The sequence below is a fragment of the Rousettus aegyptiacus genome, unplaced genomic scaffold (genome assembly GCF_014176215.1).
Source record: "Rousettus aegyptiacus isolate mRouAeg1 unplaced genomic scaffold, mRouAeg1.p scaffold_m13_p_3, whole genome shotgun sequence".
Taxonomy (NCBI): domain Eukaryota; kingdom Metazoa; phylum Chordata; class Mammalia; order Chiroptera; family Pteropodidae; genus Rousettus; species Rousettus aegyptiacus.
This window is the reverse complement of record NW_023416306.1, coordinates 134,095,453-134,108,756: the sequence shown is the minus strand read 5'-3', so window position 1 is coordinate 134,108,756 and position 13,304 is coordinate 134,095,453. Positions and strand designations below refer to the sequence as shown.

At 36.9% G+C, this 13,304-nt stretch overlaps 2 protein-coding genes across 10 annotated transcripts in view; one reads left to right on the top strand and one right to left on the bottom strand.

The window, feature by feature from the left end:
• The window catches only part of LOC107508932 (IQ domain-containing protein H-like), a 59,927-nt gene extending 59,056 nt beyond the window's left edge, over positions 1-871 (bottom strand). For both annotated transcript variants that reach the window (XM_016140988.2, XM_016140987.2), the window contains exon 1: positions 766-871. In XM_016140988.2, coding sequence (XP_015996474.1) covers positions 766-816 — 51 coding nt within the window. In that variant the 5' untranslated portion in view covers positions 817-871. The remainder of the gene's footprint in view (positions 1-765) is intronic.
• Positions 872-1,049: 178 nt separating this feature from the next.
• Positions 1,050-13,304, top strand: part of AAGAB (alpha and gamma adaptin binding protein) — a 51,143-nt gene continuing 38,888 nt past the window's right edge. For 4 of the 8 annotated variants that reach the window (XR_004949928.1, XM_036217581.1, XM_036217582.1 and 1 more), the window contains exons 1-2: positions 1,055-1,158; positions 9,016-9,187. Coding sequence is in view for 6 of the 8 variants with exons in the window: in XM_036217581.1 (XP_036073474.1) it covers positions 9,055-9,187 (133 nt within the window). In the remaining 2 variants the exon portion in view is untranslated. Of the gene's footprint in view, positions 1,159-9,015; positions 9,188-13,304 lie in introns of all 8 variants that reach the window. The other 4 variants (XM_016140995.2, XM_036217583.1, XM_016140996.2 and 1 more) reach the window with 4 other exon arrangements.

The window sequence follows — 13,304 nt, the reverse complement described above, 5'->3', positions numbered from 1 at the left end:
TCCCCCTTCAGATTAGAAAAAATTATTCCTCTGCTTTTTAAATTTGTCGTATTTTTATATTCAAAACTTTAACTTGATTTGCAACCCAAATTGCCATTTATATATTTTCCTATGTGTGCTTTCCCAAGCAAGGGGCTTTTGTTTTAGTGAGATAATTGACATAGTATACTAGTTTCAGGTGTACAATATAATAACTTCATCTTTGTATGTATTGCAAAATGATCACATTAGGTCTAGTTAACATCCATCGTCACACAGTTATCTTTTTTTTCTTGTAAACAATTAAGATTTACTCTTAGCATCTTTCAAATATACAATATGGTATTATTAATTATAGTCGCTATGCTACACATTACATGCCCAGGACTTATTTGCAAGGGATTTTTAGATCCAAAAAATTGGGGTGCTTAAGAAAAGCAGTTCACACCACCTCCCCAATGTGTCTGTATCATCCCCACGCCCCTATATCTTGGGTTTAAGTGTTTCAGAACCTAATGCTTTAAAATAGTGCCTCAATGTACAGTAGAGTTTTCCAAAGTAAAGGTTATGGGGTAAGGTGGTCTTGAAGTTTTAACAGAGGCAGCATGATCATGCTTCACGGCACGCAACGTCCAGGGCACGGGGCACTGGGAGTGTGGTAAACTCATGAGAGAGGTGTGGGTTGGCATATTTGGAAGCTCTCTGGAGGCAGTTTGGGGGCGGCACTGTTGGGCTCGTTCAGAAGTTTCTTAGCTGGGCAGAGCCGGGAGAGGCCAAGTTCCCCACCTGGATTAAGATGGTTCCGATGGGGTCGTAGTTTTCTATATCCTGAGCCATGGCTAAGACCTGGAAGAGCTACCTCCTCCCAGAGTCCGGGTGTGCAGGAGCAGAAACCTCCTGCGGGAGGAGCTGGTCCCCATGGCAACACCACGCGCGGCCCGGCCTGTCCTACGCTGGGAGCGGAAGAGGGGGAGTGGGAGGAGTCAGGGTAGCCCGACCATTTCGAGAACGCTCCCTTCCCGGCTCATCCCCCCCGCGCGTCGGCAGCCGTGGTGCAGCCCAAGGCGGAAGCGGCTTCTTGACGGAACCGGCTCGAGAGCGTCGTTATGGCTGCTGGCGTCCCTTGTGCTCTAATCACCAGCTGCTCCTCCACCTTCACCGGAGACCGGCTGGTCCAACGTAAGTAGCTAGGCTCCTGGACCGACCTCGCAGCTTTTCGAACTCGGCGGGCGACAGCCCCAGCATCGCGGTTTCCCTCTGGGCCTTTGTCCCCGCCGCGGGCCTTAGGCCCCTTGTGTGCCCCTCAGATTCGTTGAAGGTGCCCTGTCCCCGCAGGTGTTTGCACTAGCTTTCACACTCGTTGCGTTTCTGTCTTCCTGGGCCACTGTTGCAGTTCTTCCTGCTTTTTTTGGTAAAGTAGGAGTAATCCCTGTCCCGCCTAGCCCGCAGGTTTTTGCGGGAATCCTCCAAAGGCACTCTCAAAATTGTACGGAGTTACGCGAGTGTAAGTGCAGGAACTTAGATTTTTGTTGCTATCCCTGCTCCTGAGATAGTTACCCCTTGACTACTTTAATGTATATATTGTGAGACTTGTTAGCCTTCTCCCCGCCACTCTAGTTAATTCACTGCCTTCTCTCCTGAGGCGTAGGCTCTCCACCAACGTTAGTATTACTGTGCCTAGTCCCGTTGCCTCTGGACCTTCATAATGACCAACAAACTAAGTAATTCTGAAAAGAAACTGTAGGCGAGGAGACCAGTGTAGTAGAGAGGGCATAGGACTGGGTGGTAGGCTCTTCTACTAAAGGACTCTGGGAAGTTGATCATAACTCAGGACTCCTGTTTTTAACGTGTGGCCTCGAGTCAGAGCACTGTTCTCAGTTGAAAGTTAAGCACAATTAACCTTTGCTCTTCAGTTTCTTATCTGTAAAATGGTGATAATTTTCACAGGATTTTGTGCTTAACTCAGAGGCTGGCACATAGTAAACATTCAAATTTGTATAGTACGTATATTTACATAAAATATATTTTATATATAACGTTTTATATATAATTTTTGTTCTGATATTTTTCATTTAACATTACATCATAAATTGGTTTCCATCATTTATTATTACATCTAGTGAATGTATCAGAATTTGCTTAAGATTTTTGGCATATTTAACTTTCCAAAAGAATTACAGTTGACCCTTGAACAACATGGGTTTGAACTGCCCAGGTTTAGTTATATGTGGATTTTTTTTTTTCAATAAATACTATGAATGTATTGTCACTTCCTTATGATTTTCTTAACATTTTTTCTCTCTACCTTTATTGTAAGAATACAGCACATAATACAAGTAACATACAAAATATGTTAATCACCTGTTTATGTTAGTGGTAAGGCTGTATGTTACATATAGTTGGCCCATAGTAACACTATTTTTCTTCAAAGTATAATGGCATCATTGGGAGAAAATTAATTCTATAAAATGATCCACTTTATATGTGAAAATACCTCTTCGATAACTCAAAAGCCAACTTTTTTGTTGTTTTAATTAGATGACCTTTCCTTTATGATTCCATTAATGTTATGTAGTGAAAAATAAGAGCAAATAGTGAACCAATTACTTCAGTAAGGAAAAGTGAACTGTAAAAGAGCTTTATCTTTTCCAGGTTAATGAGTAGGCTAATGGCAATGGTATTGGAATGCAGCATTTGCTGAGCATTCATTACATTTTATCGTAATTAAAGAGTGAATTAAATTAATTACAAATTGAGTCTAATTTTGGCATAAGAGATGGAGACTACCTTAATAAATGACTTTTGTCAAGTGGTCAGTGGTAGTTGACCATAGTATGATTTTGGATCGAAATCTGATCTTTTTTTGAGAAGGGTTTCATTCCATGCATCAGAAAGAGGAGCCTTTATGGTTTCTCTGGTTTCTCTTTCCTTTGACATTTGGTCCATTTTACTGCTTTTAGCCAGTCAACAGTGGAAAATATTTCATAACCAAATAAGCAAGTTTGTTATGAATATACATTAAGTAAAAATTCATAGCCCTCTACTGTGGATAAAATGCATGCATGGGCTTTGTGAGAAACTCTTCATTTTGTCACTCAAGAATCTTATTTACAGTATTCTGGGTGGACGTCTGGCATCAGCTAAAAGGGGCATTACAGACTTACAATGTAGATATTTAAAGGAAAATGAAGGCTCAGGACTCTTGAGGAACTTGGCAAGGCTATATGTGGTGCGAGAGCAGGTGTTTGTACTTCAGGGCCAGACGTCTTCCCACTTATATGAACATTTACTTTTATTCTGGAGAAGTGTATTCTGATATTAAGCATGGAGCTAGTCTCTGTGCCAGTTACTGTAACTGAAATAATGACTGAAATACTATTCCTGCCCTCAAGAGGGATATAGCTAAAGTGTGTGCTTCACCTGTGAAAATATTAAAATGTCGATACCTAAGTTTTAACTTCTTGCTCTACTTGCTTGGAAGGAACTTTAGATAGAAAAGTCCCTGGAGACTTGTTTGGTTTTAAAGTACATTATGCCAACTCAGCAACTATAAGCCATTCAGGTTCTACATCTTAACATTTGGAGCCAAATTCTTTTAATGAAATGTGGGAATTTGGAGATCTTATATTAAGCACTTCTGTGTATGTCAGTACTCTTTCAGAACATGCTTTTACGTTGTTTAATTTGGTTCTTATTTCCCTGTGAAGTTAGTTATAAAGTCAGTTCTCTCCATTTAATAAATGAAGAATTCAAGGTTTGAAAATACTAGCTGACTTGCCCAAAGTGTTCTTCAAGTAGTAAGTGCTGGAGCATAGGTTCACATTCAGGATTTGTATGCATGGGGCATGTGAATGAAATGTTTTGGAATTCCTTAGCAATCAGAACTATTTAAGGTGTCATTGGTGTGAGAAATGGTAGAGAAGATTAACCCTAAAATAAGGTATTAAAATAATTCCACAGGCAAAGCTAGTCAACATTTATGACATTGTTTCTTTGGGAAACATTCATTCTTCTGCAAGACTGAGAGTTTGTTTCTAGGTCTGTCAGACTCCTACACTTACAAAAGGATCTTAAAGTAATTTACTGGGGCAAACATTCTTATTTCGTAGACAGACTGTTGTGCAGCTTAGGCAACATTATCTAGCAAGAGAATAGGGAGAAGAGCTTGGGTCTTTAATTTGTATTTTTCTGTAGCTGTTTTATGAGGTATTCTAAGTGGAGCCTTTGGTTTACTCTGGAAATAAGTAATTTTGCTTAAGCAAAGTTGCTTATTTTGTTATGGTAGGAGGACTCTGCCTTTGATTGGATTGTATATCTCCAAGTATTTTCTTCAAAGGAAGAAAGATTGGGTCATCAAGATCTACCACACGAGCCTAGAGTTGTCACTACAGAGTGATTCAGTAAGTGGTCAGTGATTTCAACTGGTTATGGGGGTGGTGGTACTTTGGTTTCTTTTTAGTTGTGACAGTATATTTAAATTTTTTCATTTAACATTAAAAAAGGCTTAGATTTTTATCTTTATTAAAAGAAGAATGGTAAGTCATCACCTGAGGAGGAGGGAAAGATTAAATACAAGTTCATATTCCCTGCAGACCAAAGGGACTCAAAAAGCACATATTGTTTTCCAGTGTGCATGCGCAAGCGTGTGTGTGTGTGTGTGTGTGTGAAATTAAAGCTCAAAGAAATTATGATTTTCTAGGTTTACAGCTCAAAAGTCGAGGAGTCAAGATTCAAGTATTCAGTGTAGAGCTAGGGAGGTGAGAAATTACAATAGAAGGTTTTACTACTAAAATGAGAAGTTTTATGGCTTATAATGAATTTATACTTTTTCTTTTATGGTAATTGGAGCCTTAGCACATAAACTATGATATATTTAATGATAAATTAAAATGCCTCTATTGGTGCCCAATATGCTCGCTTACTTGTGGAGTAAGGAATTTGACTTTTTGTGTTCTAAAACTTGAAGTTTTAGACTAATCCCTTAGTTGATGAGTTAAATGATTATAAGATGTGTGTCTTCCTAGTAAATGGCATTCCAGTAAATGGGGGTGGAGAGTAGGAGGAGAAACACCAGTGGAAGAGTATTAAGAATCAGCCCATGTTGCACAAAACCATTAGGGTTACAAATTTGTTGTATCATCATGGAAGATTGAGTGTATCTAGACTCAGACCTTTACTTCAGGGCCATCTAACTGCTTGTTTTTGTATAGAAAAGGTAAAAACACCTAGAAAGTAGTCACTGGTCATTTGGTTTAAACAACTTGCTGCCTTTTGACCTGTATAACTCCTCAACAAATAATGACACTCAGTAGCTAATGAAATCTGATATAAAACCATTTTTTTTAAAGTATGAAAATAATTTTGTTTTAAATATGCCTGGCAAGAACAATAATCTGGATACGACATTATATTTATGTTGGAGCCGGTGCACACAGATACCACAAACACATCTCTAATAATTGCTTATCCAAGAAGTAAGATTGATGTAGGTGAAGACAGGATAGTTGTGAAACTCTAAAAGAGTCTTTATATTTTAGGTTCAGTAACAAATGACCTATTTAGGGTTTAATTTTCGACGCAGACCTGAAGGCTGGTTCTACACAGAGGTGGGGAAAAGTATTATTGTGCTTGGGTCAAATCAGCTTGCTCTGAGCAAGAAAATGTATGTTCATTTGGTAATGCAGAGTACTGTTATGCTGACGGAATTGTCATTCTGTCTGAATTTTGCTGGGGTTTTTCAGGATTTTTGTGGGGGAAAATGTGTGAATTGAGCCTTGAGTGCTACGCTCTACCTCGCTGACTTTAAGCAAGTTAACGTTTTCATTCCACAGATGTTTACTGAGTGTCTTTCCATGTGCAGTAAATATTCTCCATATCTCAAACATTGCCTCATTCACCTAGTTCATAAGTTAAATGAGGGCGTTATCTTCCAGCTTACACTATTTTTTTAGCAGCTTTATTGAAGTATAATTTAGACACCATAAAATCCACCCGTTTTAAGTGTAGACCATTTCTATCCTAGAAGGAAACCTTGCGTTTGTTTGTAGTCACTCCACATTCCCACGCCCAGCTCTAGGCAACCACTAATGTACTTTCCATCTTCACAAATTAACCTTTTTTTGGGATATTTTATAGAAAAGAAATCATATAGTATGTGGTCTCTTGTGTCTGGCTTCTTTTACTTAGCTTAATGTTTTTGAGATCCATGTTGATTGTTTTTCATATTCCATTATATAGATATACAGTTTATCAGTTCATCAGTGAATAAACATTTGGGTTGTTTCCATTTTGGGGTTATTATGAATAATGCTGTTATGGGCATCCTAAGAAACTATTGTATTATTTTAAGAAACTGCCAAACTGTTTTCCAGAGCAGCTAGCTGTACCATTTTACATTCCCGTCAGCATTGTGTGAGAGTTTCAATTTGTCCACATTTTTGACACTTGTTATTGTTTGTATTTTTTATTTTAGCCATTCTAGTGGGTATGAGGTAATATCTCATTGTGGTTTTGATTTGCATTTCCTTAATAACAATTATGTTGAGAATCGTTTCACATGCATATAGTCCATTCATACATCTTTGGTGAAATGTCTATTCAAATATTTTGCCTATTTTTAAATTGGGCTTTTTGTCTTAATGAGTTGTAAGAGAACTTTAGATATAGCATTCTGGATACAAATCTCTCATCACATATATAATTTGCAAATATTTCCTCCCATTCTGTGGCTTGTCTCTTTTGGTTTTCTTGATGGCATCTTTTGAAATGCAAAAGTTTTTAATTATGATGAAGTCCAATTTATCAGTGTTTTCTTTTTTCCAAGTTCTTTTGACCATATATTGCCCAATCATGATTTTATCCTTCTTGAAGGACCTTGGAAACTGGGATGTTTGATCTTTTAGCTTGTGATGTTTTCCAAAGGATCAAACTTATTTTCAATATTTGAATACAGAAGCTAGAGAGTAAATTTTCATGAAACTTATTCTGTTTGGGAAATTTATCTAGACACGTTTACCTTCTTTCACAGTAAGTTAGTGTCTGCTGCAGATACTATTGTTCTCCTGAGCAGACATTAACATCTTTTGTGAGGTTTTATTACTCGATGCTGAATTGTTTTTGAAAAATTACCATTTGAATATAAATATATTTTCATCTCATAATTGTCCTATTTAGGCTTATGTATCCTTTCTTCCAGAAAACCACCATTCATAAATTATTTTCAAAGCACCTAAGATTAATTGCCAGATAGTTTTTGTGGTTAAAATAAGTAAAGGAGATAGTCGAGATATATTTTATGAGAGATAGGTTTTATCAAATACAAATGAAAGGCATTAATATATGTGGTGGGACATTATGATGCCTGGCTGTAAAGGCTAGTTTCAGTTCTATGAGAAAGAATAAAACCAACTTTACATTCCAGAATTTTTATTTTATTTCATGAACGGTTATGTCAGCTTCACAAGTTCTTGTGTTTTAGATCAGGGTTTCTCAACCTTAGCACTGTTGACATTTTGGACTGGGTCATTCTTTGTTGTGCAGGCCATCCTCTGCATTGTAGGATGTTCATCAGTACTCTTGGCCTCTGCCCACTAGATGACAAGTTAATGTCTCCCCACTTGTGACAACCAAAAATGTCTTCAGATATTGATATATGTTCCCTGAGGAGCAAAATCACCTCTCCATAAAGAATCACTTCTTTAGATATATATCTAGAACTATGACTTTGAACAAATAACAGTGATGAAATTCAAAGAAGTCCTCCTCACCCCCAAATACGGGTAGGAATTTATCCATCATTTGTGCCATTGGTCTTTGCATACAGTCCATAAAACTTAAAGGCTGATGGTTCCTCTTTAGTCCTCGTAAAACACTTCTCCATCTCCTCTTTCTCCTTCCTGCCAGCTTTATGTTTTGTGTGTGTATGTGTTGTCTTTCACTGCATTGTAAAGTCTAAGGGCGAGCAGAGACCGTGTATCTTCCTGGGCCCCCTCCGTTATTTTAAGTCGAAGCTGTGGTATCCAGTTCCAGATGGCTACTGGGAAAAAGTAAACTTGAGGAAAAGGAGGAAGACCGAGTTGGATTTCCTCTGCTTCAACTTTTAAAACTTTTCCACTGTGATATAAAAAGCCCCAGAGCACGTGGAAATGTGATGAATTTAGAGTGTGACCAAAGAGAAGAGGTGTTTGAGGGAAAGGTAATTAAGTGTTGTAAACAAACCAGAATTGCTATACTCTTGTTAAAGCAGTGGTATGTTGCTTTAACTCAATCCAGTTATTCTTTCAGCAACTTAATACTGCTCCAGTGATTGATCTGCCATATAGACTGAAACAAGTTCTGCTTATGCAGTTGATCCTTAAACAATGCAGGGATTAGGGGCACTGACCTCCCCTCCCCTCCCTCCCCAGTCAAAAATCCATGTATAACTTTTGACTCCCCCAAAACTTAACTATTGTGCTTGCACCAGGAGGCTGCAGGGTGATTACTCAGAGAATCACATATATGAATTTCTTGATATTTGCCTGTATAAAGTCTCAAATTTAACATTGCACAGTTTTAATCTTTATTAAATGACACACAGGCTCCATTGCAGCAGTATCATCTACTCCTAGTAGGTGAGGAATAACTTGTTAGTTATTAACTGCTACAAAGTATTTGACAGAGCAACACCCACCTTGTTTGACTTCCTCAGGAAATTGGGCTATGAAATTATATAACCAGTTGCAACAATATGAACCTTTACAATTTTTAAGTCTCTTTCTGCCTGTCCTTGCAGGTTAAGGAAAACTTGGGCTTTCATATTTTTTCCCAAATCACATTTTGCTCAATTCTTTGCTTTTATAATGGCTACTTTTCCCTTCAACAGATGTCAGACTCTGCTGCCTCATATAATTTTCCTAATTCTTTCTCTTCCGTCTCAGTTTATGCCTTAATAATGGAAAAGAAAAATATGAGAAGGCATATTTTGAAAAGGGAGGGACCAGAACAGGTTAAAGGAGATGATTATTTCCTAATCTTAATGTTTCTTACTCTCCTCAGTGCATCTTTAACCCATCCTCCTGTCAATAGTGTTGTCACATGTGCAAAAAACTGAGCTGGGAAGGAGGAAGTGAACATTTACTGAGGGCCTACTGTGTGTGTACTTTCTTATGTGTTGTTTCACTTAATCTTCAAGAAGCCATTTGGGAAATGTTTTCGTCCCCTTTTGCAGGTAAGGAAATGAGACGATGAAGGTTATTTTCTTGGTCATATGGAAGGCTAGCATTCAGATGCTGGTCTGTCCGACCCCAGGTCTGTGCTGTTTGTTTTGGACTTTTCTGGTCTGGTTAGTACTGCCATGATGGAGAGAAGGGAAAGGAACTTTGGATCCCAGAAGAGTGAATACCGTAAAAGACACTTGTATCTGGAGTTGAGCTTATGATACCTAGTTGTAAAGGAAGGTTCAGTTCTGTGAGAATGAATAAAAACAACTGGATTCTCAGAAGAGTGTTAATTTCTGGAAGGATTATCTTGATTTGAGGTGGCAGCTATTTTCTTAGGGCATGGATTATATGATTTAACCACTGGACAACTTTTCTTTACAAAGAATGTGATGATTGGCTAAGTGTATATTAGTTCTACTGATATTAAAAGTGTCCTTAATTCTACTAAAGGAGATTTAAGTAATCCAAAACACTATCAATGCACTCAGTTTGGAATGCACTTAATTTTGTCTTTTTTTTGGCATGGGTGGATAGGTGAGGGGGCAGGTAGGGGCAATATATGTGTGCATGCATGTTTTAGCATATTTGTGTGAAACTAAATGAATATTTGTGGTGGTTTGAGAATTCACCTTGGAACTTCAGTTGGCTTCCTAATTTATGCTAAAGAGAGTATCACCTCTTATTGATCTGAACCATAGAAAGCTAGCTGCCTCCTTTCTTCCCAAATGTATACTTTCTCTGAAGGAAGGAACATTAGGATAGATGGGGAATAGTGGGAAGCAGGGCCAGAGGAAGAGGGAGTTGTTGGATTACTGAACCGAAATGCTTCCTTGGCACACAGCTTTCTTCCTCTCTCCCGAATTTTTCTTTTCACTAACTTGCCACGTGGGACTCTAGGGAAAATAAGTTCCCCAAGGAAGTGAGAAAGTAAGTAGGAGTAGCTGAAGAATTGTTGGCTATGTAAAACAGTTTCTCAAACAGGGAAAGAGATTTATACTTGCACTTAAAACTGGGGGAAAGGTTTACACTTGCTACTGGATCTGGGTCAACATTTAACTTCTCATCTGAAAACACTATAAATTAACTATTTTAAGCTGCGAAACCAAGTTTGTAGTAACAGATCCAGCAATTAATCACCTAGTGTTTGTTAAAAAAAAAAAAAAATGATGTATTACAGCTCCACCAGGTGGCTGCCAACAGTGTGAATGAGACAGGCTGACGTCCACCAGGAGGAGGGGAAAGCGGCTCTTGATTTTATTTGCGCATCATTTTGACTACATCAAATTCAGTTTAGTGAAGGGCAAAGAAAAGAGACCATTGCAGTTTTTTCTAGGAATTTTGTCTGGCAACAGCCCCTCCCCCCCGCCCCTCCCTGTGCCCCCCGCCACACACACACACACACACAAGATCATTATACATTATGACTCACTTTTGACATATAAATACCCAAAACCCATGGACAGTTTTCTGATGGGTAATTGTGCTGCAGGCTCATGTATTATGGTGCCCTCATTCTGACTATTTTTGGTTTTCATGAAAGGGTAAAGGGTACTGTAGGGCCCATAGGTTAGTTTTGGCTTGTGACCATTAGACACTTGAGTTTGATCTGGCTCAGATGCTATATATCATAACATGTAATGCTTCATAGTGTAGTAAGAAAGAATGCTGGTGACCTGAATTCTATTTTAGGCTGTGCTCCTTTTAGGTATGTGGCGTCTCCTTTCTGGCTCTCAGTTTTATCATCTGTGAAATGAGTGAGTTATACTGGCTGATCTCCAGAAACTCTTAGCCATATGCATAAGCATTTGAGTGATTTTTGTTTTAATTTGGAAAAGAATAAACTTGTTAAACATTTGAAATCAAACAGAAAAGAGGAAGAAAAGCTAAATTAGTATAGACATTTATATCTTGAAAATTAAACTACGTTGTATTGATGATAAAAACTAGAATGAGACCGTCTTCACTATTCTCTCTCAAGTTGTTATATGGCACTGATGTGATAAAGTCAATATGCAGCCTTGCTGAAAGTATATGATTAGACAAAATGTTAAAAACAAGTAAATTGAATTATCAAATCATTTTAGGCAGCACAAAGAATAAAAAAAACATAGCTACTAAAACACTGAAAGGTGAAATTCATTGTCCCAATTTATTGGTTCTATTGTCATCTAGGTTTAGGGAAAAGAGAAGTAGCTTCTTTCTATGTGTTAAGTAAATATCTTATCATTTGAAAATCAAAGGTAGTATAAAATTGAAATTTTAAGTGCTCTAAGTAACACTCATTGGTTTGTTTGTTTGTATTCTAAACATTGATTAATAAAATGAACTATCCTTAATAGACCCAGATATTCTAAATTGCTGTTAGTTAAGTATATGACATTCTAATTGATTTTATTTTTAATATTAGTTAAAGGCACTGTCTTGAAAAAAAAAACATAACCCAAATTTTATTTCAGTTTTTAGGAACACAACCTGTTTAGGAAATACCAAGAACAGATTGTGGACTGGTAGGAGAACCAGCCCCATGTTCCTTGTACTTTCTCCATTAACAAATGATTTCATTATTTTGCTCTTTCTGCTGCTCCCTTAAAAAAAGTCTTTTTTTTTTTAATTTTAAAAAATTACCCATGAATGAAGATGGATCCATATGGTGGTTCCTCCTACCCTTTCAAAGTAATCAGTTTATACATTTTTTGCTACTCTCCTTGGTTTAGTTTGTCTTCTTCCATATGTGCTTTTATTGGCATATTGCTGTGCCACCTGCTTAGAGTTTGGAGTATTAGCTTTGAATGCAACATAGACTTTGATCTAGGAGTTTTTTTCCTGTGAGACGGTTAGATGAAAACAGTCTTTGATTTTAATAACTTATGTGTTCTTCTTGCTTATTTCCTACCTGAACTTGTCATAAAACTCCATGAGGGACATCACAGCTGGTTGCTATGAAATTGATTGATAATTAAGATTATGATTTTAGGTAGAAATGAAGTAGAACTGCCTTTTTAAAGAAACTGGGTAAACTGAGATTTTCAGTATTGGCACAGACCTATTTAGAGTAATAATTCTGATTCTGGTGAAAATTTTTTAAAAGCTTCAGAGTCCGCCTTATGTCAAAAGTAAAGTCTTTATTTTAAATTTAATTTTTTTATTTAAGAAGTTTCATTTTCAGTTCTTCCTAATAACTACATGATGAAAGTTTACCAGTGAAAAGAATGCACGTATACACATACATGCTTTACATATTATTAATAATTCCTAGCAGTTGTTTGGACTACATAATTTCCCCATATCTTTTTGCTGAGCAAAAAACTATGGCAATGTTCCAAAAACATAATCTTAGCTCTGGAATTTAAAATTTAATTCCTACTTTTCACTGGTCTTCTAATTGTGAGTTTGAGAAATATTCTACATATTCATTATATTAGGCATTGAAAAGGAGTTTGGCCATTTTGCTGTACATTTTTTTATAATAACCCAATTAGTGGCATGTCATTTTACTCCTCTAAGTTCATTTTCCACATCTGTATAAAATGGAGGTTGTGGGTATGGCCATGAGAAACAGGAGTGTAGGTTAGAACAATTTGTAATGTTTCTTCCAATTCTAAATATTTTATGACATTATGGAGGCAAAATGCTTCAATGGCTCCATGACTACATATATTTTTGGTTATCATATATAGCTTTTCCTATATGAATTTCATTAGTCATATCATGCTGCACATGGGTTTCTGAAAGATTTAGTTGTATTTTAAATCATTTAATTTGCTCGGCTATTATGCATTTAAAATTTCCCAGAAGTATCTTTGTCAAAGAAGAATTCGAGTTGGCTTTCAGAAAATCTGAACAAGGCCGAATATAAATGGAATTGGGGTTATTTATCAGTATCCATTCTTTTTATTTTATTAGTTGAATTAATGTGTAAGCTTTTGGACCAAGGATATGTGTAGCTTTTCATTTTATTAATGGTTTAGCCTTAATGCTACCTTCTTTTTAGCACTCAATAAATACAAAATAGTTACAAATTCTAACAGTTGTCATCATTTCTCTTTTACTCACTTTTATCTAGGCATTTGGTTAGATAACTATTTTGTTCTTTACTACTGTCTAATCTAGTCATAATACTTTTTG